Source organism: Falco peregrinus, chromosome 7 (assembly GCF_023634155.1).
Source record: "Falco peregrinus isolate bFalPer1 chromosome 7, bFalPer1.pri, whole genome shotgun sequence".
Lineage (NCBI taxonomy): Eukaryota > Metazoa > Chordata > Aves > Falconiformes > Falconidae > Falco > Falco peregrinus.
Window position 1 is genome coordinate 29,467,416 of NC_073727.1, and position 25,777 is coordinate 29,493,192.

Genomic DNA, 25,777 nt, shown 5'->3' on the forward strand with positions numbered 1-25,777 from the left:
CAGTTGATTTCAGGATCAAGAGGTCAATTGCCCCCATTACACACCACGTTTGCATCCACACTTGACATTTAATGTGCATTAAACTCAATCATGCTGTTAGCTAGCTACCATGTCTAAGGTAGAGTGCATTGAAATGCAGTAGAGGGCTGTCCTTGGACCAATTTTCACCCGTAAGCCTTCAGAAGGGAGCCCTGACTGACTTTGCATCTACCTAGTGAGGGTGAGAGGCTCAGTGCTGACTGAGGAGGAGTGCCAGCATGCTTCCTTCAATCATTAGCTTAATCTGCCCTCAACCTCCAAGAGTTACTCCGCAGTAAGTAATTTGTCATGGGAAACGCTGGAGCGTTAAACTTCAGGATGTGGATTACTTGTGTAATATATGTGTCAGGATGTGCTTAATGCTTCATTTTGTGCGCAGCGATGCCATATTACTTATTGACACAGAGGCCAGAAATCAGATCTGACACTGCCTGGGAAGGCATTCTGTTTGTCAGGTTAGAGAGTGTTACTCTGCTATGTATTTCCATTTGGTTTTAAGAACTGGATACAAAGTGAGGGAAAGGTGATTCTAAATATCCCACAGGCCGTGATCAGGGAACTCTCTTAAGCAGGAGAGTTTGACTTGAATCCTGCCTTGAAGTGGGCAGACAGTGGTTTTTTTCCTTATTGTATTTCTTAGGGAAGTGCTAATAATTCTGGTTACAATAAGGAAACAGTTATTAATAGAAAGAAATTAGGGGAAAATACAGAAAACCATTGCTACTGAGAGAAGAGACATTAATAGCATTAGGAATATTGTCGTGAAATAGAGAAGTTGTGGTAATCTTACCACAATTTTTCTTGTTGTTAATACTGATTTTTATTTCCCATCCAAAATTCTATACAATTGCTATACTTACTCAGAGCACAGAACCACATTTAGTGAAGGTGGTAGGTACACTCTTAGCTTTGGACAATGCAGTGCATGCATGATAGTTCTTGACATCACAAACTGATGACTGAAGAACGGGGTCTTAACCTCACCTTCGGATTCATTGTTCATTGTAGAAGGTGGTAAATCTAAAATGGATGACCACATTGCACCATGCTAAAATTCTCAACATGTAGGAAAACCATACTACTTATCCATAATACCAGCCTTATCCACAATCTCTTTATTTCTCCAGTTTCTTCATGGAGGATTTATATCAAACTCAAAATGTTTGTAATGAAGTAACAAAAATATTTTGTATGACACAGATGAAGAGAACTTAAAAGAACACTCCAAGCATGTATTTGTCCAGTGCTGTTCACAGCATTTGCCCAGACAGCAGTTCTTTGTGCAGAATGATGCATATGGCTTTGGATGTTTATGGAGTTTGATCATTAGGCAGCAAACATGTTCAGCACTTTTTGCTCTTTTATAAACCACCTCAAGTTTCCATATAGGTACTTCTTCCAAATACATGTATAGCTGTATAAGTGTGGGGAAAAAAAATATTTTTTTTGTACTATCTGTAGGGATGCATTTATGGTTTAGCTGTTACTTTGAAGTATGTTTTAGAATTTTTGGAACAGTTTCCTTTGCTAAGTGTTTGTTTGCAACTAAGTAGTTTCTCTGCACTAAAGAATCCATTATAGATATTTCTATTTACTTTGGATTCTTGTTCTGTAGCATCTTACACCTTTAAAACACCGAAGAGTGCAGCACTGAGGTAAACGTTACTTGCTGTCTCCAGACACAGTTAATTGCTAACCTGGGGTTCATACTGTCTGATGTTAAGTTTTTGTCCTAAGAGGCGTAGAAAATAACTGTTTTCCAGTGCAAAGCATTGGCGTGTTTTTACCAATCTTTATTTGTATAAATACACACAACTTTTCTTCAATATTTCAGAGCAGAGTAGCTAACTGATAGCCCTGAAAACTCTTTTTTTCACGTAATACATTCAGTGCAGGCCTGTGGTACCATGCTTTCCCACAGTTTATCAGCCAGGTTGTTTACCAGATCTGACACTGGAGATCCATTTGAAAAATGAGAGTATAATTCAGATACAAAAAGCATTTAATGCTTGCTAGTTGTCCATTCTTCTTGTGACTCATGTTCCACATTGTTGTTTGTACATTGCTTGGTTCAAGTGAAATTCAGTTAATGGAGGTGCACTGATTCGTATCAGCTAAAGAGTTGTTACTTCAGGAGAGCTTAATTTTAAGAACAGATGTTGACTGTGGTTTTGTATGTTTAGAAATGAGGGTCTTTAAATCATCATCTTTAATTTTCTGTATTACTTGTGTGCATCTCCTCTGTTAAGTTCTAGATGAGCCTTACTATACAGAATTGCAATTTGGAGGAAGTTAGGACAGAATTACTTTGTCTAACCCAAGGTGGGTAACCGTGCCAGTAAGTAGGCTTAGGATGCCTAACATAACGTATTTTACACTGAAGGGTGTTGTCTTTTTTTTGCTGAAGAAATCAACAGCCTAAATGCAGTTATAAATTATTCGTTTAGCACTTCCCGTGTAGAAGAGTGCTTTCTATTTTGTCAGAAATGGTGCCACAGAGACTAATACACACTTTTATACTATAGAATTTGATGCAGCATTGCATTTGAAACCAAACATAAAGTTAGCATACAGCTTAACAATGAAAGTTGCAATCCATCAGTTCCACTGTCAAATCCCATTTAAGATGAAGTCCAGGTAAAGATCATTAAATAGCTTTAAGCATATTCTAATTAGCAATTTGTATGTTGTTATAAGGACACTGAACTTTGAATTAAATGTTTTCAATTAACTCAGATTCTTTCATTGTTCTTTTCTTCCCCCCTAATGTATGGCTTAGCCTCAATTACTTTGTAATTGTTCCAGGCAGAGGTGTTTAAAGGGATAATTCCTGTACACATTTGAACTCTGGTTTCTGAATGTCCAAAAAGTTTAGTAAAAAGCAAAATCAAAAATAATTTGGAAATTAGGATTCGTGATATAGCTGGTCAAAGGTATGTTCACGTGTCAAATGATTTCCAATACCCAAGCACAGTGCCAGGGTGTTGCATATAACCAGCATAGAATATAACTTTACTTTTATATGTAGGACTAAACATTTTAAGAGCTTTTTCAATTATAAAGAAAAATGAAAAAGCAGAAATAGAGATGGAGAGAATTAATTGAGGTTGACAAATAACCAGTTAACTCAGATTTTCAATTTTTGTGCCTCAGTAACACAGTATAAATAAATCTGGAGAGTCAGAATAGTTGCTTGCCCAGTTCAGCTACATTTTCTCCCAGTTTATTGGAAATACAGAAAGAATGAGCATGTACAAAAAACATGTAAATGTTTTGGCGTACAGGTCTGTAATTTTTTTGCACAACAATTAAGTGAAAACAATAATAAGAAATTTTACTATACCTGGCTGGAAGTCTTCACTAATAAGTTTAGTGTTTGAACCAGGAAAAAACAACAGAGAAATGTTCTTGACATTGATCACAGAGAATAGCAGGTGGATGTGGATGTGGAGAAGACAAGTAGTAAATTTCTAGAATTTTTTTTCCTCATGCTTTAACAGTTTTTTATTACCACACTCATAGCTGTCAGTCTTAATGTTGTTCACGGTTTTGTCAATGCCTGCCAATTAACCAAGAAACAAAATAGTGTACATAAAATAACGTAGTCCAGTAAAACCCCAGATCAAATCCTGCTGCTCAATGCTGAGTAAATTCATGTATTTAAAGATTTCATTTAAAAAAAGGAAAAGTGAATGTATAACTTCACTCAGTGGAAGATGGGATTGAAGCTGAGAGGTGAACACTTAAAACTGTTGGAAATTCAGCTAATCAAAAAGGCTAAAGAGGCTTTCCTTCTTTACAGATATGAATGTGCCAAGTTCATTTGAGTTCTTCCAATAGTGTTAGATATACTGAAATAAAAATCAAACGTCGTTTTTCTCACTTGTACGTGTTGTGTTCTGCCATAGTTGCAGTGCCCTAGGCTGTTGGTCATAATTTCTGCGTGGTTCATTCATGCATTTTGAATGCAAATAAATGCTCCTATAGCAGAATGAAGATTTTTTTTAAATCTTGCACTTTTGGTATTTTTTCTTATCAGTTCACACTATTGCTTACACAAATTAAGATTAAATTATATTTGTAGAGTCATAGAATAGTTGAAGCTAGAAGGTGCACATCTTCAGGAGCACAACACAATCCCTATTGATTGCAGTAGGATATTCTCTCATCTCAACAATTTAAAATTAATTTCTGTAATTAAAAATATATTGCAGAGAAAGGGAAATAAGATAACCATGAAAGCAACTGACTGTGCAGTTTATCAAAGACTTTTTTTCATCATATATTCCTTCACATTTCCTTTTCTTTAGAACCGTGGCCAGAAAGTACTGTCAGTACTGCAAAACTAAAGTCTTTGATTCACAATATATGCTTTATTTAAGAGAAATATTTGTTCTACAATACCTCCACCTCCATTATGAATTATCTTGGTACAAATCTACTATTTTGCTAAGTTCAGTGTAATCATTGGGTACAAGCAGGTAGTTCCTAGACATTAATTTTGATTAGTGGCATCATTTTGCCTCTATTTTATTTTTTAATGCTATTAAGTATGTTAATTTGAACTGTACTCATGAAAGTAAATTTAATCATTTCTACTTCTATTGAATGCATTTGGGAAATGAAGAAGCAACATAGTGTGTTTTATTACACTTTCTTTAAAGACAACTTCAGTTGCATAGCCACCAGAAATTTATCAACATTTGGCTCCTTCAGAAAAGAAGAAAGTTGTTACAGGATTTTAGAGGAGTGTAAACTCTGAGATAGTACTTTCTTGCAAAAATGATGTGAACATTGCTTCAGATAAATAGATTCCATTTCTGTACAATCAATATTCTGCATATCTGTTTCTCTTAGGGAAACACAGAATATTGCAAGCACTGTTTTAATGTTTAACAACTTAATCTAATAAAATTAATGAGCTTTGAAGCTTAATGTTGTCCCTACTTAGGAAAGAAAAAAAATGGTCTCAGAGACTTGGTAAGTAGCTTACTACTGTGTTAAAATTAAGCATGAATTGCCTAACTTCAGAGGCATAAGACATACACACCTCAGTACAGTAATGGAGAAAATAAGTAGGTGAAACTCAATTAATTGGCGTATTTTTTATTGACAGGTTAGTGAAGGATGCCCCATGGGATGAGGTCCCTCTTGCTCACTCCTTAGTTGGTTTTGCCACTGCGTATGACTTCTTGTACAGCTACCTTAGCAAGACTCAACAGGAGAGATTTCTTGAGGTCATTGCCAATGCCTCAGGATATATGTACGAAACATCATACAGACGTGGATGGGGCTTCCAGTACCTCCACAACCACCAGCCTACCAACTGTGTGGCCCTGCTGGCTGGAAGCCTGGTTCTGATGAATCAAGGTATGTCCTAAACTATAGCAATGTTTTTCTGAAGTGTATCAACTCAGTCAGCCGTTTATGCAGCAAAGCTCAGGAACAGATGGAAATACTTCCAAGAGTACAGCAGTATGGGGTTTGCTCTTTGGTTGCTTAGAAAAATTCAGTTTACTGAGAAGAACAAAAGTCTGTGAGCAGATGCACAAAGTATAATATATATGTATATGTACCCATGTATATAAATTCGATTCTCTAAGTGATTCTGAAATTCTTACCTCACTGTTTATAAGAGTTAAAAATCCCCTCGTGTATAGTCTGTCCAGTCCAGATTTACAGACAGGGTCTTTCAGGATAGATTATCGGTAAAGAGTGATGCACTTGGTCTCCTTAAGCAACATACTGAGAAGGTCAGTAGTCAGAAACATCCCACGCTGTGAGCTGGGTGCTAGACAACAGGATAACCTGGAATTTCATACACAACTTGTCTCCCTGAGGGAGCTGCAAAGGTGTAACTTTTATCCACCCAAAGGCCACAGCTCAGGACCTTTCTTTCCAGCATCTTTTTCTATCGAGATGAGTAGGGCTTTAACTTTCTCCCTCTGGACTATGCCCTTGTGCCCCACAGCCTTCATCCAAGAGGTGTCTGTGCCAGGTGTCATTTCCTTTTTTGCGCCAGGTCTTAAACCCAGCCTTGCCAGTTCCCAGGTGAATAACCTTACCAGTTTGCTTTTGGCTGCTCTGACTGGGGGCTGTCCCTCTTCTCCTAAGTGCTGCACAGTGTAAGCAAGAATGCAAGTCACAGAGTCAGAGGGAGAGCAGATGAGATAGCCTGACTTTAAAGCCCAGTGGTACTTCAGCTGAGAGGTGGAACTCATGGAGCCAGCTCCTGCTTTTATAAGAATGCGTCAGTATTTTATCAAGTGATTATTTAATATGTGCTAGAAGTATTTTGAAAACGTGATGCCCTATGGAACTACTTGCTGCAAGTTAAGGAAAATAGTTTATAGATGCTGATGGTGTTGCCAAGCTGTTCAGCTCTGCCAAGCAAAGGCACATCTGCACATCGTTGGAGCTTTCAGATGCCCACAGAATTGTGCCAAAAAACTGTGGCACCTACTCTGTTTGAGGGGGCATCTTTTTGTTAAGTGTTTGTCAAAGCAAGCTAATTCACTGATGTGCATATACTGAAAAGCAGCAAGAGTATGTGTGGAAGCTGTTCCCATTCCTGCTATCTTGTCTTCTGCAAATGGAAGACTCGGACCATGTTTATTCAGTGGGTTTTGCTAAATTCCTTGTAATTCCATCCTGCCCCAAACCTCTGTTGGTGCAGAAAGCTGGCAGTTTGCAAGATGACTCTGCTTTTCATCAGAGTATAGACCATAGGAATGCTTTGTGCCAAACAATGGTAACATCACGAAGTTGGGCAATATTTCTTTCACCAAAGGTTGGTGGGAATTTTGGAAAAAATTAAAAAAAAGGGGGGGGGGGGGGAAATTCAGCAACATTTGAACAATTTGAAAATAGTAATGATATTTCAAATGAAAATAGGTCAGAACAGACTGTGTATTTCTAACTGAAAACTCAGTTGTTTTCAATATAGAGCAACTTTATTTTTAAAAAATGGAAATTTAAAATAAGCTTTTCTGTTGGTCTAAAATCAAAAAGAAGTTTTTTAAAAAAATTTCATTCCAAGACAAAAGACTTTTTCTGAAGGAGAAAAAAAAAAGGGGGCAGGAGGAAGAAAGTGAGTGAACATGCTATTCTTCCTGTATCAGATCACAGCAATTGCAAATGGTGTTGTATCCCAGTGTATACCTTTCACCCCAAAGGTTTAAATTCCAGCTGATTATTTTAAACACAATTCAGCTATTGAAGCATGCAGAGACAAAATAGCCAGCTTAAAAACATGTAAACATTGTCATAGGACTGACAAATGAAACTAACTGAAATGAATTCTAGGCACACACATATATTGAAGTCTTTGTAGTTAAGGTAAACAGATATTCAAAAAAGAAAGTTCAGTAACGCCTAACTTGATATAGATACTGCTAATTTTAGGTGAGATTTGTTCTGTTTTGTTGTGTAGCCAGACAGAGTGTTGAGTCTGTTACTGTTTTTTCATTCTAATATATTATTCTTTAATATACTACAAGTATAGGGTTATAGCATAGATGTACACTAAATAAACAGAACATACGTGCATTACAATGATAAATGCACTATGCTGAACCATGGAAAATACCATTCTTGCTAGTGCAATAGTCAAAAGTTAGCTATTGTGCCTGTTAGGAGAGGGAACAGTGGAAGCATTTGGGATTTTTCTCAGACATACTGCTGTGCTGCCAAATCCCATCAGAGTAATGAAGCAGTGTCAAGACAGCTGTAAGTAAAGTAAGTGGAAGTAAGTAGCACCACCTGCCCCTCTTGCTCAGGTTTTCCCCATCATAGTTGTCTCTTCAGCCAGCAGATAAAAGCATCATGTTAGTTTAATTTAGACATTGCAGTTTTTTTTCTCTCTGTTAACTGAGTAGCCTTGACTAGTAGGATGTCTGAATTGCTCGTCACTCTGCAACTGTGGCAATGAAGTGAAACAGTCTCAGTAACGGGTTTGAAAGGCAGATCATACTCCCTTAGCCTGGCACATGCATTTCATTCAGCAGGCACTGCTTCCCACGTAATGGGGTGTAATGTATGCCAGCTGAGCTCTGCTATAAGTCTGTAATAAGTCTGGAAATAAGTCTGGTAAAAGCTGTGTCCAGACACTTTGAGTTGAGAGGACACTAAGCTGCCATATACACACACGAGGCAGTTGTTCTTTGTTAGTCCTGCCTCTCTTGCCAGTGAATCCAAAAGAAAGTAAGAGAAGGCACACAGCCTTTCCTCTGCTGGGATCCACACGCTGACTTCTGCAATACATAAGTGCAGTGCTGAGGCTCTTGTGCTTGTCTTTGTTCCTTATTAAAGGCAGACAAGCCCTGAGAAGGTCTTCTCACAACCTTTTCCCAGTTCTTGATTTTCATAGAGTGCACAAAAATAGTAAGATGTCTGAAAGTCTTTTCTTTAGAAGAAATACAACTGTTTAGGGCTTGTAATATGTGGAGGCTGAAAGTTATCCTAGTTGAAAGGTTACCTTTATTCTGGAATTAAAGAATCTGCATTTGGAATTAACCATGCAAAACTTTCCCAACTTAACTTCTATTTGGATAACCCTTCAGGTCGTACAACAAACCGAAAGTGTAAGTAGAACAGAGCATCTCTTAAATTAGAGCATGAATTAGAGTATCAGTTAACTGCAGCTCAAACGTCAATTTCTTTGTATTTTTAAGCTCTGAGGATCTCCTGACCATGCTGGTGATCAAGCCAGTGAAAAATGACTGATTAGAATATTTGCATTATTGGAGCCCTCTAGTGGGGACCTAAATTTGTTTTCATAGGGCTTTAATTTGAAATACAATAGTCTTGACTGGGCTCTTCCCTTTTTGCATATCCAGAATGCATTAAAGAAATTTTCCTTTAAGATGGAAAGCATAATCCCACATTATCTGCGAAAGGTGGTTGATAGGATTTTCCCTGCTCATGTGACCTTGCTTTGCTGTGTTTAAATACAGTGTTTTATTTAACACCCTAGAACTACAGGGATGCTGCAGCACTAGGTTGTATTATAGAGCTCTGGATTGCAGATTCCATGCTGTAAAGGATACCATTGTGGGAGTACAGATTACATACTCTAAGATCCATGGTGGTGTAATTAGATTTCCCAACACCTTTTTCTTTCAGGCTACCTTCAAGAAGCTTACTTGTGGACCAAGCAAGTGTTGGCAATCATGGAGAAGTCAGTAGTCCTGCTGCAGGAGGTCACAGATGGCTCCCTCTATGAAGGCGTAGCTTATGGCAGCTACACAACCAGATCGCTGTTTCAGTACGTGTTTCTTGTCCAAAGGCACTTTGATATCAATCACTTCAGCCATCCCTGGCTCAAGCAGCACTTTGCATTTATGTACAGGACTGTCCTGCCAGGTAGGTCCTTTGGGTGAATGAAGGTGAATCTTTTAACTTTTGAAGCAGCAGTAAATTTTGTACTTGAAATAGGCCTTTTTAAAATAACACTGTACTTGGGTTTTTTAAAATAACCTTTTCCTCAGATTTCACCTATGTAATCCATCAAAACAATGACATCCTTGTTTAACACTGCTTATTAAAGATCATTATTAAACTGTGGCTTTTAAAATCAGTGAAAAGATAGAAACATCATTTGGGAGAAAAAGCAATGCTTCAGAATTTGATTTCTGGATTTTTGAGTTTGAAACAGACCTGTCTCTGGGGTTGTCTGTTTGAAAAATAATATTCTTCAAGATTCCTATTGATATTTTCCTTTGCCAGAAATTATCACACCAGAAGATTAGGTAAAAGGAAGAGAAAATGATGAAGCTAGGGTAAAAGCATCAGTAAAGCGCAGGAAAGTTTTACATGATCACCAGTTTTCCACAAAACAGTGAAATCGATTTTTATACCATTTTAATAAAAATATTTTTCTTGTAGAAAATGTCATTGACACAAATGATAGGTTTCTTTCTATGGTCCAGGGGTACATGAACCATTTTGTTATGTCAATGTGAGAGTTAATCTGACATCACCAATGGGTCTATTTTGAAGACTTTTAATATCTCTGTTCTCTTGCTGGATCTCTCTGCTGTCTTGTAGTGTGTTTTAGCATCTCTGATTTGAAGTCCTAGTTGTGACTAAAAGATGGAGATGTACAAATACGAAACCAGTTATAAGTTAATAAATATTGCTGACTCCTCCTAGCCTTCAGAAGAGATTGAGTTTCAGGAAGCCTTGCAAGATTTCAGTGTTGGTTATTTGCAGGACAATTAACTAGGAGCTTATGTTGTCCAAATTTCTGGTTAAAAAGACCGTGATAACTTTAATGGCTGTAAGAACCCCAGATCTAGCTGTGTATGTAACAGTGGCTGAGCACAGCTTTGGCATGGCAGCACAGGCACATAAGGAATTGCATTGACTCCACGTGAGACTGCAGGCATCTACTGTGGAGAGGGTCCTAAGAGCAAAGTGAACTCATGCTAGCTGTTTCAGGATGAAGCTGGTTTTCTTTTTTTCCTTGGGACACCTCTGTTTCTTGCTTTGGAGAGTTTGGATTGACATAGGAAAAGTGAGAGCAGTAAACAGAAAGTTACCTTTGCCAAATTTGAGTGAGAAGAGGCAGTGGATGGGATGTTGCTTCTTACATTTTTTGTAGTACTTTGTAGCCCAATGCCGAGGAAGAAAGGTGGGTATTCAAGTTAGCTACAGCGGAAGGGAACAGCTCCTGTGCAACCTGTTTATGGCTCATTTACAACTAGGTCTATAAACATCTGAAAAGGCTGCTTCTGTTTGTACCCCTTGGTTTCACCGTGATGCTCTACAAACACATCTTTGTATGTTTATTTGTTCTTTCTTACATTCCTTTGCACTTTTTCCCAAGGGTTTCAGAGAACTGTGGCCATCGCGGATTCCAACTATAACTGGTTCTACGGGCCAGAGAGCCAGCTGGTGTTTCTTGACAAATTTGTCATGCGCAACGGCAGTGGGAACTGGTTGGCAGAGCAGATCAGAAGGAACAGAGTGGTGGAGGGCCCAGGAACACCATCCAAAGGGCAGAGGTGGTGCACTCTCCACACTGAATTTCTCTGGTATGAAAGGGAATGAGTGGGCTCAAAAGGAACCTGACAGCTGTTTGCTCTTAGTGGTAATTCATTATCTTAGATTTGTACTGTAGAAGCCAAGATTAGGCTGGCCATGTGTGACCCAGAGAGTCCTTAGTCTCAGAAGAACTTCTTCACTTAGCATAGATGCACAGTATGTGTTGCTGTAGAGAACATGTGGTCTTGCTCTACATCTACTTTTGCATTTTGTTTCCATTGTCTATTGCTTGTACAGAATACAAGCAGTTCCAAAAGAACAGAAATTTTGCCTGCCTGTATTCTTTGGTTTATTTGGTCCATTGAATGGTTTTTAATCCTGTTGTGTTCTTTAATAATAAAGAAAATTTTTTCTTTTAAAAGCTGTAAGTAATAATATAAACTTTCTTTTAAAATCTAAAGTAATGTAAGTGGTAAGGCTACTATTCTTTTTGCCCACTAATTTGCAAGTTATGCTTAGGAAAAATATCATGATAGATGACTGGATCCATATCTTCCATGTAATTTATAGCTCTGCTAACTTGTATGTCAGTCTTCTAGGGGTTATAAATGAAAAGACCCAAGAGGCTTTAGATATCCATATAAATTCCCTCAGTCAGAGGAGAGAACAAGTACATTTTCAAGGAATCGGTGTCACTCAGTTTCTCTCTCTTAGAAGAAAAGTATTATTGAATATATATTGTTTTACGTTTTTGATATGCACATTAGAATGCATGTTTATTGGGCTCCAAGCAGCCTTCATCTTGTTATTTGCAACGTACAGAATCTCTTCTCTAAACCCCATTCCATCATTCTTTACTCCTGCATCTCCATGGAAATCTTGAGAATTCATACTTAGGAAATTATTTTCAATGTCAAAGAGAAAGAAATTTTTTAAGAGCACCTGAGTAAAAAAGAAAAAAAAATCAAATTACCTGACTATTCCAACAGTTGCCTTTTCCCTGTGCTGCAGTGTTGCTCTTCTGATGAACATGTCCACTTGCATTACCGTCTCAGGGAAAAGGTCTGCTTTTAGGGGAATCTCCATCAAGGACCACCAGATACAGAGCAGGCTTCTGGCGCTGGTTGGAATTACCCAAAGCCCTCTGCAGGACATGAGCTGTGATTGTCTAGCTCAGAGGTCCTCAAGCTTTTTAACCAGGGGGCTGGCGCGGATGCAGTGGCAGGCAGCCATCTGCGGCTGCTTGGTTTCCCCCCAACCCCCGGTGGGGGGGGGGCGGGGGGTCTGTAAATACCAGGGGCCGGATTGAGGACCCTGGGGGGCCGTATCCAGCCCGCAGGCTGTAGTTTGAGGACCCCTGGTCTAGGGCTTGACAGAGGCTCCTGGCTAGCTATAGAGAATAAATCTGATGAGGAACTATCTAACAGAAATACGACTGGGCTTAATGATGGCTTTGTTTATTTTGGTTGCTTAAATAAAATGCCAGAAGGTTAGGGTTTTGTTTTCCATGGTTGTTTTGGGGTCTTTTTTCTTTCAAGATCTGTAGGTCAAATAAAACAAAAATTATAAGCATTGTAACCTTTTCTGGAATGAAGACCTCTTTGTAAACTGAATGTCTTGCATCTTACAATTTATATAAGAAAGCCATGCAAATTTTTTCTTCGACCTAGTTGCAGAAGGAAACTAACATACACTAAGTGATATAAATCATAAAAAATTATCCTTCAAAATGCCTTTTTAATAGTTTTTAGTTAATTGCCAATTCTGTTTGGAGACTCCAGACTTCTATAATCATCAGTTAGCAAAACCGATACTCTGCTTCTCTTGCTTAAGAAGTTAGTAGTAGGTGCTGATGTTGATGTCTAGTGCAAAACAGACCGTGTCTACAGCCTGGTCCTAATGTGCCTTTTTTAGAGATTTATGTTGCAGTCAGTAGCTTTATGATATAAGAGAAAAGGTGGATAGTTTGAAATTAGTGGTACTCTTACTTTTTTGACTGCAGAAGGATTACTGGTTTTAAATGCGTAGCAGATGCTTTCAGCTATTATTCTATAAAAAGCGCACCAAAAAATATTGTAGAGGGATTTGTATGATAAGTATTGTTAGAACTGTATGATTAGTTCAGTCAGGAAGCACACGTGTGAGCTTTATATAGCTTGCTCCTTGCTGTAAATATTGCATCAGTTTTGGAGTTTTGTACAGGTGCTGATAATGGAATCAGTCGAGTGATTTTTAAACCCATTTTCTCGATCTTTTTGGCAGGTATGATGCAAGTTTGCGCTCTGTACCTCCGCCGGACTATGGGATTCCTAAGCTGCATTATTTTGAGGACTGGGGAGTGGTAACCTATGGAAGTGCTTTGCCAGCTGAAATCAACAGGCCTTTCCTTTCCTTCAAGTCAGGAAAGCTGGGAGGACGTGCAATATATGATATTGTTCATAAGAACAAGTACAAAGAGTGGATCAAGGGGTGGAGGAACTTTAACGCTGGCCACGAACACCCGGACCAGAACTCCTTTACATTTGCTCCCAACGGCGTACCTTTCATAACAGAAGCTCTATATGGGCCAAAATATACTTTTTTTAATAATGTGTTGATGTTTTCCCCTGCCGTGGCCAAGAGCTGCTTCTCCCCATGGGAAGGGCAGGTTACAGAAGACTGTTCCTCGAAGTGGCTTAAATATAAACACGACTTGGCTGGTGACTGTCAGGGACGAGTGGTTGCCGCCATGGAGAGAAGCGGGGTGGTTTTTATCAGGGGAGAAGGAGTAGGAGCGTATAATCCTAAACTGAAGCTGAGAAAACTGCAAAGAAACCTCATACTTCTCCACCCCCAGCTTCTCTTGCTAGTGGACCAAATCCATCTAGAAGATGACAGCCCCCTGGAGGCAGCGACCAGTTTCTTCCACAACGTGGATGTGCCTTTTGAAGAAACAGTTGTTGATGATGTCCATGGGGCCTTTATTAGGCACCGTGATGGGATATATAAGATGTACTGGATGGATGACACTGGCCACAGCGAGAAAGCTACCATCGCCTCAAGGATGTATCCCCGGGGCTACCCGTACAATGGAACAAACTACGTGAATGTAACCACCCTCCTGCGGCACCCCATCACAAGGGCCATTTACCTTTTCATCGGGCCCTCCGTTGACGTGCAGAGCTTCACCGTCCGCGGAGATTCTCCGCAGCTGGATGTTTTCGTTACCACCAGTGAGCACGCCTACACGGTGTACCTGTGGCCCATTGAGGATGGGTCCCGCTCTGCCTTTGCACAGGTAATTGCGGACCGCCAAAAAATTGTCTTTGACAGAGCTTCTGCCATTAGAAGCTCCACAGTGCCAGAAGTGAAGGACTACGTAGGGATCGTGGAGAGGAACCTGCAGCATTTTAAGCCTGTTTTCCAGCATCTTGAGAAGCAGATTTTGTCTCGTGTACGCAACACAGCTAGCTTTAGGAAGACTGCTGAGCGCCTGCTGAGGTTTTCAGATAAGAGACAGACAGAGGAGGCCATTGACAGGATATTTGCAATCTCACAGAGGCAGCAGCAGCAGCAGCATGGCAGAGCAAAGAAAAACAGAAAGGTAGCCAAAGGCTACAAATTTGTTGATGCCGTTCCTGACATTTTTGCACAAATTGAGGTAAATGAAAGAAAAGTGCGACAAAAGGCACAGACTCAAGCACAAAAAGAGTTGCCTGTAGATGAAGATGAGGAAATGAAAGATCTTCTGGATTTCGCAGATATCACTTATGTGAAGCACAAAACTGGGGTCTCAGTCAAAGGCCGATCAGGGCTGGCACAGATGGTGACAACTGCTCGAAGTAGTGCCCCATCAATATCAGCTTCTTATACCCGCCTCTTTCTAATTCTCAACATTGCTATTTTTTTTGTCATGTTAGCAATGCAGCTCACGTATTTCCAGAAGGCAAAGAGACTGCATGGCCAAAGATGTCTGTATGCAATACTTTTAGTAGACAGCTGTATATTATTGTGGCTGTATTCTTCCTGTTCTCAGTCACAATGTTAGCAGGAGACCTCTACTAGTCGACCAGTTTATGGTCATATATGTCTATGCAAAAGCATTAACCCTAATAGGGCCAAAATTTATCTTCTTTTTTCTGAAACATTCCAAAAACAGCTGGGGAAGGTTTGGTTTCAGACCAGAAGGGATGTAAGAATAGGGCAAGCAATTAATTATCTCGGAAAACTAAGTACTTAATAAGTACTCCTCCTTTGTGTTTTGAGTTGGGCCTCACATCTGAGGGAATGTTATGCTTTGTTCATCAGAGTTCAGTAATGTAAAGTTGTAATTAATTTTTGGTGAGAAGAGCCCTCTTAATAGATTTGTTTCTAAGGGCTTTCTTTTTTATACAGAACTGGGTTTGCATTTAGTGAGTTTTCATTTCAGGCTGCTATGGATGTCTCTGGACATTCTCTTAAGAAAAGAACATTCAAACACAAGTATGCAAGGCAGATCTTAGCAGTACACTTCCTTTCTCTCTGCCAAACCAAAGAAAGCTTCAGTGTGGGACACTCCTGTATAATTATTGCAGACCCTTACATCATGTCGTCTCTTCCGTGCTTTACAGTCTGGCACAGTGCGAAATGGCAGTCATGTCAGTACTTGCCAAGTGAGAGGCACAGTGCCTAGTAGGCAGTAGCAGAAGGCAAATATGGGGCTAACTCAAAGTATAAAGGAACAAAATTCTCAGGAAAAATAATCCTTTATCTTTCAGTCAAATGTAGACTGTAGAAGGATGGATGCTGTAGGGTCTGGTCTCAGTTTTACAAGGTGGAGTTTTCTATAGTTTGAAGCACAGCTTAGTAGAGAAATAATGTCCTAGATCACTGCCCTGCCATATGCAATTGTAAAAATACAAACGAAAAACCAAAGCAATTGTGTGGTAACCTTAGCAATTGCTGGTATGAAAAAAGAGGCATTAAGGAAGTATTTAATGTCTTTTTTTCTGTTCACATGGCTAGAAACAGAGGACAGTTAAATTGTGTGAGCAGCCTGTTCTCTATAAAGCACCAGCAAGGGTTCTGCAAGCTCTTGGTGGCCCCGGGTCAATTATTTGGGGATTAGTGGTAAATGGAATCATGTGGTTTATGACACAAATAAGTTTGACATCTCCACATATATCCCCTTCTGTTCATTAAACTGATTTCAAAAAATCATAGCTATTTGAGAGAATGGAAGCTTTGTGGAATTGGGGCATATCTGTATGTCTTCACAGAAAAACAATTCTTCCAGTACATTTGCTAAATAAAAACATTGTAATTGTCTCTGTGGAAAAGTTGTTTTTCTTTGATTAAAATATTTTTCCTGATAATTACAGTAATGATATTCATCAGCACTTTGTTCAAACCAGAAACCTGTTTCCTCGTCCTTATACCCATTTAGGTATCTGTTACCTATGTTGCTGCTGTTGTGTTGCGAGTCTGTATGTTGAAATGTGATGAGCTTTCTTTGTCTAAACATCTTCAGTGAACAGGTCAGAATATTTTCACCAGCTTCCAGCTGCTGAGCCATTTCAGAGCACTGTATTCACATACGTAAGCCCTACTACAGTCTCCAATGCCTGGATTTGTCCAGTGACATTTGGTGCATTTAGTCTAAGTAAAGATTTAGGATCCCAGTTAATTTCTGATCCTGTGTATAATCAGTGGAGAAAGAGAGCCTTCAGATAGATACTCGGGCTACCTAAGACCTTGAAACTCTTTCAAGACATAGCTTTCCTTTTTCTCCAATTGCAAAAGGCATGTCGGGTTGTTAATCACCTATTTCAAACCACCCACTTAACTGCTTAAGGTGAAGGAAGGTGAGCCTGGGGAACGTCACCCAGTATAGCTCCATGTTTGTAGTGGTGCCTACTGAAAGTGTGACTAGATTGTGGCAGACTGCGTGTCACTGGAAATGTCCTTGTTTCTGCCTTTGTACTGTGATGACATGAACACAACTGAAATAGCTGTTGGGTTATGTTCAGTTTCAAGGACACTGTTGGTTAGTTTTTCAATATTAGGTGATACTACTGTTGGCCATGAAACACTGAGAAATCCAGGTACCATTGCAGTTTAGCTGAACGGCCTGGCACATCCCTCCAATGGGAGCTGGTGCCATAAAATTGCCCCAGGGTAATCCAGAGAGTCATTATGCCCTATAAGTAAATAACCTGTGCTTGTATCTCCATGTCCTCTGTGAGCCTATGAACCTTCAGGAAAATAAAGACCTGTTGTAGCTTTTAGCCTTTATCAGGGTAATGTCAACGGTGGAGTTAATACAAATATTTCACTTTATTTCATGTCTATGCACATTTACCCTGTGTCAATTTGCTATTGCTTTGAACAGTCAGCTATATAGAAAGCCAACCTATAGTGTAGAAGGCTTTTGAGAAATACCTGCATTTCTTGGTCTGCTTTGTAGTGTGGCATCTGAATTCTAGCACTGGATTTGTGTGACTGTCAAATGAAACTGCAGAATTACAGAGGTTGGGAAGTAAGGTATGGTTGTGCACCTTAGCTCTCATTTACACTATACTCCTCTGCACCGTTACAGCAACACAAAGGGTTAAGACGTGGTTGCAAGAGCTGTCCATGTTCACAACCAGATCTTAAAGCAGCTTTTAAAGCAAACCAGCATTCAAACAAATAGCGTACATGCAGTGGTGGAGGGAAAGGAAATGAAATGTACCACTCTGTCCTCCTGAATGGGAGACCAGACCCATTTCAGCATGAAGCGGGAATCCAAGGTTTTTCCTGCCTGTGCTTGGTTTGCAGCTGCTGATACCTTTCTGTTAAAGATTTATGAGTTACCTGCATATGGCTGTCATTACTGGCCACTCTGAACTCCACTTACACAGATGTAGCTAATTCAGATAGGGCAACTAATGTTTGCTTCAACTAGCAATGAAGCCGTAATTGTATGCTTTGTAAGCTGAGTGTATTTCAGATACGAAAAGAATCTTGCGCATTTTCTTATTCTTTTCCAGGCCAGAGCCTTTAAAAAGTCCCTCTGCAATGGTCATATAAGTTTTGTTTCCAATGTTCGCTTCCATTCTCATTTGTCCTTCTCATTCCTTATCAAAGATCATCGTTTTTAATGGAATCAGAAGCAAATGGAAGAACAGATGGTTGCATGCCATCAGCAACCAGCAGCTCAGGCTGTTGGGTGTGTCTGTGTCACAATGAAGAAACAGTTGAAGGTCTCAGATGGCAGCATACACTGAAAAATCTGAGCTGCCCTTGCTGTACTAGGAAGTGTGGTGAGGAATAGCAGGTATGGGATCAACCCATGTAGCCCTAACGGCTGGTGGGAGGGCTGGAGGAGATTGGTGTTCTTTAATGTTTGCTGACAGGAGAGGATGCTGTCCTCACCTTTGTGTTCTTTATCTGAAATGCAGGAGAGAAGCAGTCTCAGTGGGCTCTGTGGCAGGGACACTTGGCACTAGTTTCATCTGGATTGGGTATACTGAACGGCTTTGAAATGTCACTGTATGGTGCCCAGTAGTGAAATTATCTTTCACTCCCTATTTACATGGAGTCACAATACTGAAGTGTTTCCGGCACTTGTGATTTAATGCCAGTCTGCAACTAAGTACCACCAGCCAAAACCAGGACAGGCACATGCCTCTGCTCCCATTCTTGTTCTGCTGCTTTCTGGTTTCTAAAAATGTTAATTTGCTGCATCTCTGGCCACAGGAAAAGATGGTTATCCTACAACTGGGTGTATGTGGATGGGTTCTTGTATTCATCTGAGACCCCTGCTGACTTCACTCAACTTCTCTTCAATAGCTGAGGTTCAGTCACGCATGCTTTATTTCAGAGCTGCAGTCTAAATTAGTCTAAAGTTAGTTCAATGTATTCTGAACGAAGTGAATGGCAATTCATCCCACAGGTAGCGGTGTATATGTTTGAGTGTGCAATCTGGTTCTTAGATTTTTTTGATGATTTTTCGAGTCCAGCTAAAAATTGGCTGTGTTATATACATCATTGTGATAAAGGAAGCAAAGGGAATGGAGCACATTACCTCATTTCTTAAAACTTGTAAGATCAAAGCTTATTCTGAAGGATTATGTGTCTGAAATAGATCAAATTCTTCTGTCGGCCTATGTATTTTCCACAGATGAAAAGTTTTTTCTCAGTGTTTGAAAGCTTATAGTATTTGGAAAACAGCTGTATTTCTGCACTGGGACATTACATTTACATTCATTTGGTCTGCAAAAATCTTAGTTGGGATCAAACATACCTTTGTCTAATCCCTTTTCTCTGGCTACTCTGTTAAAATTCAGTAGGGTACCTTCAAGCTGGCAAGTCAGACTCAGCTAATGAAGCCAGGATTTTATTTTCTGCCTTTTCTTGGCAGTTGACTCCAGGAGCACTCTGCAGCGGGAGGCTTGTGTGATCCAGTGCTGGTTATGTCCATACTGTCATCAGTACAGAGACTGATTTCTAAACGAGTTCAACCTTCAAACAAATAATGTCAAAGCACTTCAAAGAAAGAGCCCAGCACCCTTTCAAGGAAGGAATATAGTTGCTGCCTGCTTGAGACAGGCAGGAGAACTGGACCTAACTACACAATATATAAATGCATTCTGAAAAATAGTCTGAAAAACAGGTTTATCACTGGGTCTTCCTCAAAGCTGGCATCAGTTTTTCTCCTGATAATAACGTAATACAGATGGGTGACTAAATTTGCGTGTGCCTTGGTTTGCTACTCCACACTAGAGTGGCTGCAGCCATTTAAGTTAATAGGAAAACTAATAATTTCATGAGAATTTAGATTTCATCTTCAGATTTCAGTGAAACTGAACATGACTGCAGTGGTCATGAGATACTAAGGAACACATGAATCCATATATACAAGGCTATATCCTCTCTACTTCTAATTCCTGTTCATAAAAATAGCAAGAGAACAATGAAAACTATGCATTGTGGTAGTAATGTTCTTGTGGTAATGGAATTATGCAGTTAAATCCCACAGATCTGTTGTCAGTCAAGTTCTAAACGGCAGAAAATTAGGAGAGATGCTGTCAGCATGCCTTTATATGTCCATGCTCTCCACAAGAATGCCTGCAATGCTACCAGAGTTACTGTGGGAATCCTCACGATACTGAAGACTAACAACGAGATCCTAGTAGTCCCCCTGGGCCTTAGTGATGCTGTGAAAGCTGTGTTCTTCTCATCTGTTCTCAGGTAAGCTTTAACTTGTAGGTGTGAGGTGCTCTTGGACTTCAGAGCTCTTCAGCTCAGCACCTAACTCGGGGCTGCCCAACATGCAGCCCCATCCATCTGGGCTGCGATATTCACCAGTCATAGAAAGGAAAAGCACTGTGAGGTCCCCTAGGAAAGATAGCCATGAGGAATGGGCTGTGACTACCATTTGTCTAGCTGGTAGCCTGCTCTGGGTATGAGAGACCCTTGGGGAAGAGCGTCTGGCAGGGTCTCTGAGACTTGTCACAGTGGTGGCAGCCCACTCCCAGCTTCCTTTTTTTCTAAGAGCCTTTGACATATGGGCAGGCAGCAGTGTACTGGTGTCCACCTGCACAGCGTACACCCAGAAGGGTTGGCATGTGTCAAGCATACTACGCGTGAGTTGTACCACATTCAGTCATCTGACAGGATGGGATCCAGTATGTATGTCCTCCATGGTATATGGAGCCATGGTATATGCAGTGTATCCCACTGCAACAGTACAGCTGGGCATTGCCACCTCAGCAAGGGGCACTCGCTTTTTCCTCATCCATAGGCCTGCTGTAGGCAATGAGCAGTGGCACAGGCACATGCCTTTATGAGGAAATCCCAGTCCTGTTATCCTGTTTGCCATTTTACCCCAGTGTTATCTAGTCATTCCTTCAGCTAAATGCATGTGTAGCATTTCCCCCAGATGCCACATTTCCTGACAGGTTCCTCAGGCCTGATAAAAGAAGACAGCATTTGACTCAGAGAAAAACAGTTTAGCATTTGAAATGTGTTATTGTGTAAGACTTCCCCTTTGTCACTGGTGGTTTTGGACACAAGTCTTTACTGGTTTCACTCCTGACTGATGCTGGGACAATCAAGAGGAAAGCTGTTCTCCAACTCCCAGGGCTATGCTACCATGAACAATAATCCATAGCAAAAGGATATATGAATTTGTGACTGTCCCAAAATATTACCATACCTTTTTACACCAGTAAGTACTTTCACTCCAAACATTACACAGTCAGCCTAGCTATGTACCTACCACCAGCTGAAAGGCAATCTTCAAGGAGTTGGAATGATTCTAAAATCCTGAGTATTAAATCCCTAGTTTTCCACTTCGTCTTCATAAAGGTTGTAACACAGGAAGCTAGGAATGCCAGGAAAGATGGGCCTGGTGGATCTGCCTTCAGGAAATGCCAACAAAGGAAGCTTGAGGAGGATGGGGTGAGGAAAATTCCCTATAATGTCACACCGCTGTAAGAGTAAGTTTAATTCAGCCTGTGGCAAAAGAGTAGGTGATCAGCATATACATTTCTTTTTCTCCCTAAAGAACAGGACTATCTTTAGGATGAGGAGCTGAACTCCTCAGGACATGCTAAGTAAGGCCAAGTTGCTTCATACCCTAGTGAAAATGCTAAAACAGTTATAGTAGATCTTAACTGATAGTTATAGATTAGAACTATAATCACTTATCTCATGCTTGTCTTTTTTTATATGGCATAACCCTTTTTTTCAAGCAATCAATTTTGATCAAGTAATTGTATTCTTTCATTTATTAAGTTTGTCAGGTAATTAAGGTGCCTGTGACTGACCCATTGGCAGCGATGAGATCCCATTTCCCCAGTGCGTGGTGAACAGCATGCAATGTATCAGCCTTAAAATGTCATATATTTTACCCTGCCTCAGAGGGCCCAAGGCTCCATAGAACGTTGCTTCAATAAGCTGTGTGGAGGAGCTGGCTCTGACAGCACAAGTGGTGAACTGGTAAACACAGTCTTGTATGCCTCATGAAGTTTCCTCTTGTGGACTCAACTGCAGACTGCTAGCAATGGGAAAATGGGCAGAGGACCACAGTCCCTGGAAGGATGCTTAAATAACTCTGCCTTTATGTAAGGTAAAGCAATACAGAAGATGTTCAATAATGCTACAAAATACTTACAGCTGCAAATGCCTTGCAAATAAAATGATAAGGATGGTGAAGTATTTGAGCATTACAGAATAAATGAGGGTAGACCCAGAGACTTGGAAACTTACTGCTAACACAAAATAATAGGCAACTGAAAATGCTTTCACAAGGATGTGTCCCATCTGTCATTCTTTCCTTTTGAATCATGTCTTCCTATCAAGAAAAAAACAAAACTTTCTGCTCCTTACAATGTCATAGATTCTCCCAAATGGCAGGACAGGCTGACAGCAGGACCAGCTGCATATAAAAGGTAAGTACTGAAACTGCACACCCAAGTGCTGTTGAGTGTAATAGAGTTCAGCCTCTAATACAAGCCATACGTAGCTACCATAGCCTGACACAGCTCATACATTTCTGGTACGCTGAAACAGCTTCTGCAGGCAAGGAGTAAGATTGCCTAGAAAAACTGTATGAGCAAATGAGATTGAGGACCAGAAGCCAGGAACTTTTAAGTTCTCTAAGAACAAAACTCAGTTACAGGAGACTAAGAACATTACTAGATCTCCATTGTGGTCATCATTGCTGAATAAAGAGCAGGATGAATGTTTATCCTGCAGAGAGAAATGCAGAATAAATTTGAATTATATGCTATATCTAGTATAACATGTAGGTTCTTTGGTGAGAGAAAGGTTGAAAATCTGCAGTGAAACCTAGTCACCCATCATTTCCTTTGACAAAGTAGTGCAGAAGAAGTGACAGGCATCCCTTCACAGGAATATTCAGTAGGTTTCTTTTTTTCATTCTTAACTTGCTCCCCTGATTTTGCCCAGAGAAGGCTGTGAATTTATTGTCATAACTAAGACAGCTGCATGTGGACAGCTTTGAAATTGATAGGGTCTCAGCTCTTGCACTGCCTTACTGTTAGAAAAAAATCCTTTAAGTAACAAAATTTGGGCAGCAAAGGAGCCCAGGATGGGAAACTAGAGATGGGGGAAAGGGCCATACTACCATGAGCTGAAGAACTAGTTAAAGTTTAAAAAGAAGAAGGATTAATGGAATTAAAATTATGCAGCATATTTTGTAGCGTACATGATCAGGCAGCATTAAGCCACACACATGCACATGCAGCCACGCACACACACACATACACACACACAGGAGGAGTCAAACCAAATCAAATCTCAGCCATTCAGCAATTCCAAGACAGCAAGATGCAACGGTGTAACCTGAAGAAAGCAAGGACACGTGGAATACAGAACATTTATAATAACAGCATAGAAATATTTTGGGTTTAATGTGCTTAAATTTGCAAATAATTTTATGGCATTTCATTTTCCACAGTAAATGGAAAAGACTGAACTTTGTTTTGTAGGAACTGACTAGTTGACTACACAGGGTAATTTACCTGGTAACAAATGAGTTAACTCTATAATCTGCCTCACTAGGGCTCCTTAATTTCATCATAAAACCTGACAATTTCTACCTTTATAATCCTATGAAAATACCATATATTTTCTTATAAACTCAGCAAAGATTTTTCACTTAATCCACAGCCAACACTTAAGAATTCCGCAGACTACTTTATGGCACATACTGATTGTAGCTTAGTGTAGGCTGAACAGTAAAGCACTCACACTGCTGGTTGCTGTAGGACACTTGGACTGGGTTATAGGACGCTCCTCATACAGAAATGAGACCTGCAGTGGATCTGTACTGTTAAAAGAGCAGCAGTAAATAACAGCAAGAGAAAATAGTGCAACGGCTTGTGTGAGTCTGTACCAGAGCTCACTCACCAGAGCCTCCTTCAGAGCTACACTTGGTTTTGCAGCCCTGGATCCTGCCTACCCACTAAAATCTGTTTTCAGCCAAAAACTCCTAATAAATGTAATGCCTTAAAATAGCAGTATAATGTACACAAATGCTTGTAAGCTGTGCATGCCCAGTCACCGTGCTACTTCTCAGGCTGCTGCTCTGCCAAGTATTAGTATTATTAATGATTTATGTGGTGCCACTGAGCTGTGTGACACTCCACAAACATGTAAGAAGACTGGTTCAATCGTAAAGTCAGAATAACTTCCCCGGTTTCACAAACTGAAGTAATGGGCCTCCAGGGGAGGTCAGTCCACCTGGAGGGTAGGTGCAGATCTGCTTGCAGACAAGACCCCCACTAGTTAAGCATTAATTTCACCTGCAATGAAACAAAAGGCATTACAAGAATTTTCCTAGAATAAGAAAGACTTTTCCATGTCTTTCTGAACTGAGTACTGAGAAATGCAGCTTACAACTCTTTAACCTGAAGAAGCAAGTCCAGTTGTTATGAGAAGGAAACCAGTGCCACGGTGCTCTTTCCCATCGCACCCGTGGATGCACAACATCTTAGATTAATCATGTGAACAGGAAGCTGCTCTTGATAAGACTCATGACAGGAATTTGGGACAGGATGGGCCTTGGTCAAAGCAGCTAGAAATGGAATGATTCGTGTAAAAACAAAACCAGTTTTTTGCTATTCCGAGCTAATAGCAAATGTCTCAGCAAAAGAAAAAAAAATAAGCAACTTATTGGAAGCCCTTACTAACATGAGTAAAACAAGATCTACTCAGTAAGCACTGGAGGAGCCTCCATTGACCGGACCTACACACAGACACACGCCGCTTTTCAGACCAGCATTACGCGTCTGAGGCAACCACAGGACTAGTTCAACTGCAGCTCTTTCTGCCTAGGCGGCGTTTGAGATTCAGTCCGCTGCAAATAAAAGGATAGAAATTAAAACATCAAGGAGAAACTTGGTAAAATATTAGAGTCAGTTTGTTTTCAGCTGACCCCTTCATTTAAATAAAGTATATTTCAAAATGAAAAGATGTTTCAAATAATGATTTTGTTCTAAAAATGTCCATCTTTGTCACCCTGGCATTGCTTTCACACACACCCCTTGGAAGGCATGAAAATCAGCGCAAATCAGTGCAGAAACGACCGTTACATGGGAGTTCTGGGTTGTTTAACAGGAAACTTACTTTTCTGAACACTCTCCAGTCAATGCTTTACAGCTGCTGGGGTGAGCCAAGGGGTAGCTCAGCGGGCAGGGATGAGCCGCCCCGGGCGGACAAGGCCCCGCACTGCCCTGGCCCGCCCCGCCTCCGGCTCCCGCCCGGCTCCCGGGGCCGCCCGCAGGCCGCGCCCGCCCGGGCCACGGCAGGGCCCCGCTCGGCTCCCAGCACTGCTGCTCCGCTGCTTCCCAGCCGGGGTGGTCTCTCCTCCCTCTCCCACCTCCGCCTGCCAGTATTTACTGGAAACATGTTTGCGTGGAGGCGAGGGTTAATCCTTTTTCACACAGTGCTCACCTCCCTTTCCCAGGAAGGGTGTTCCTGAAATCGTATTTTATGACAGATAAACAAAACACTGCTAAAATCGGGCTCCAAAGGAGAAGTAGCAGGGCTTCTTGGCGGCACTCTTTCCCCAGTGCGGCCATCACCTGCTCCAGGTGGTCAGGCTCCCTCGTTAAAGCGGTGGCTCCTGGAGCAGCCCCCATCCCGGCCTCGCTGCTGTTCCTGCTGCCGTCCCCACACCCGCTGAGACTTTTCCAGACATGGTATATTCTGGCTTCAGGGTACACTAACCGTTGCCTCTAGCAGTCTCTAGGTGAAAATCAAAGTAACGATATTTGCCAGT

At 40.6% G+C, this 25,777-nt stretch overlaps 1 protein-coding gene across 8 annotated transcripts in view; it reads left to right on the top strand.

Annotated features, from left to right (window-relative positions):
• DSE (dermatan sulfate epimerase) overlaps positions 1-16,311 on the top strand; it is a 37,804-nt gene extending 21,493 nt beyond the window's left edge. For 6 of the 8 annotated variants that reach the window (XM_055810507.1, XM_055810511.1, XM_055810509.1 and 3 more), the window contains 4 exons: positions 5,156-5,409; positions 9,163-9,402; positions 10,868-11,075; positions 13,288-16,311. In XM_055810507.1, the coding sequence (XP_055666482.1) occupies positions 5,156-5,409; positions 9,163-9,402; positions 10,868-11,075; positions 13,288-15,052 (2,467 nt within the window). In that variant the 3' untranslated portion in view covers positions 15,053-16,311. Of the gene's footprint in view, positions 1-5,155; positions 5,410-9,162; positions 9,403-10,867; positions 11,076-13,287 lie in introns of those variants that run through there. The other 2 variants (XM_055810508.1, XM_055810514.1) reach the window with 2 other exon arrangements.
• Positions 16,312-25,777: the final 9,466 nt, after the last annotated feature.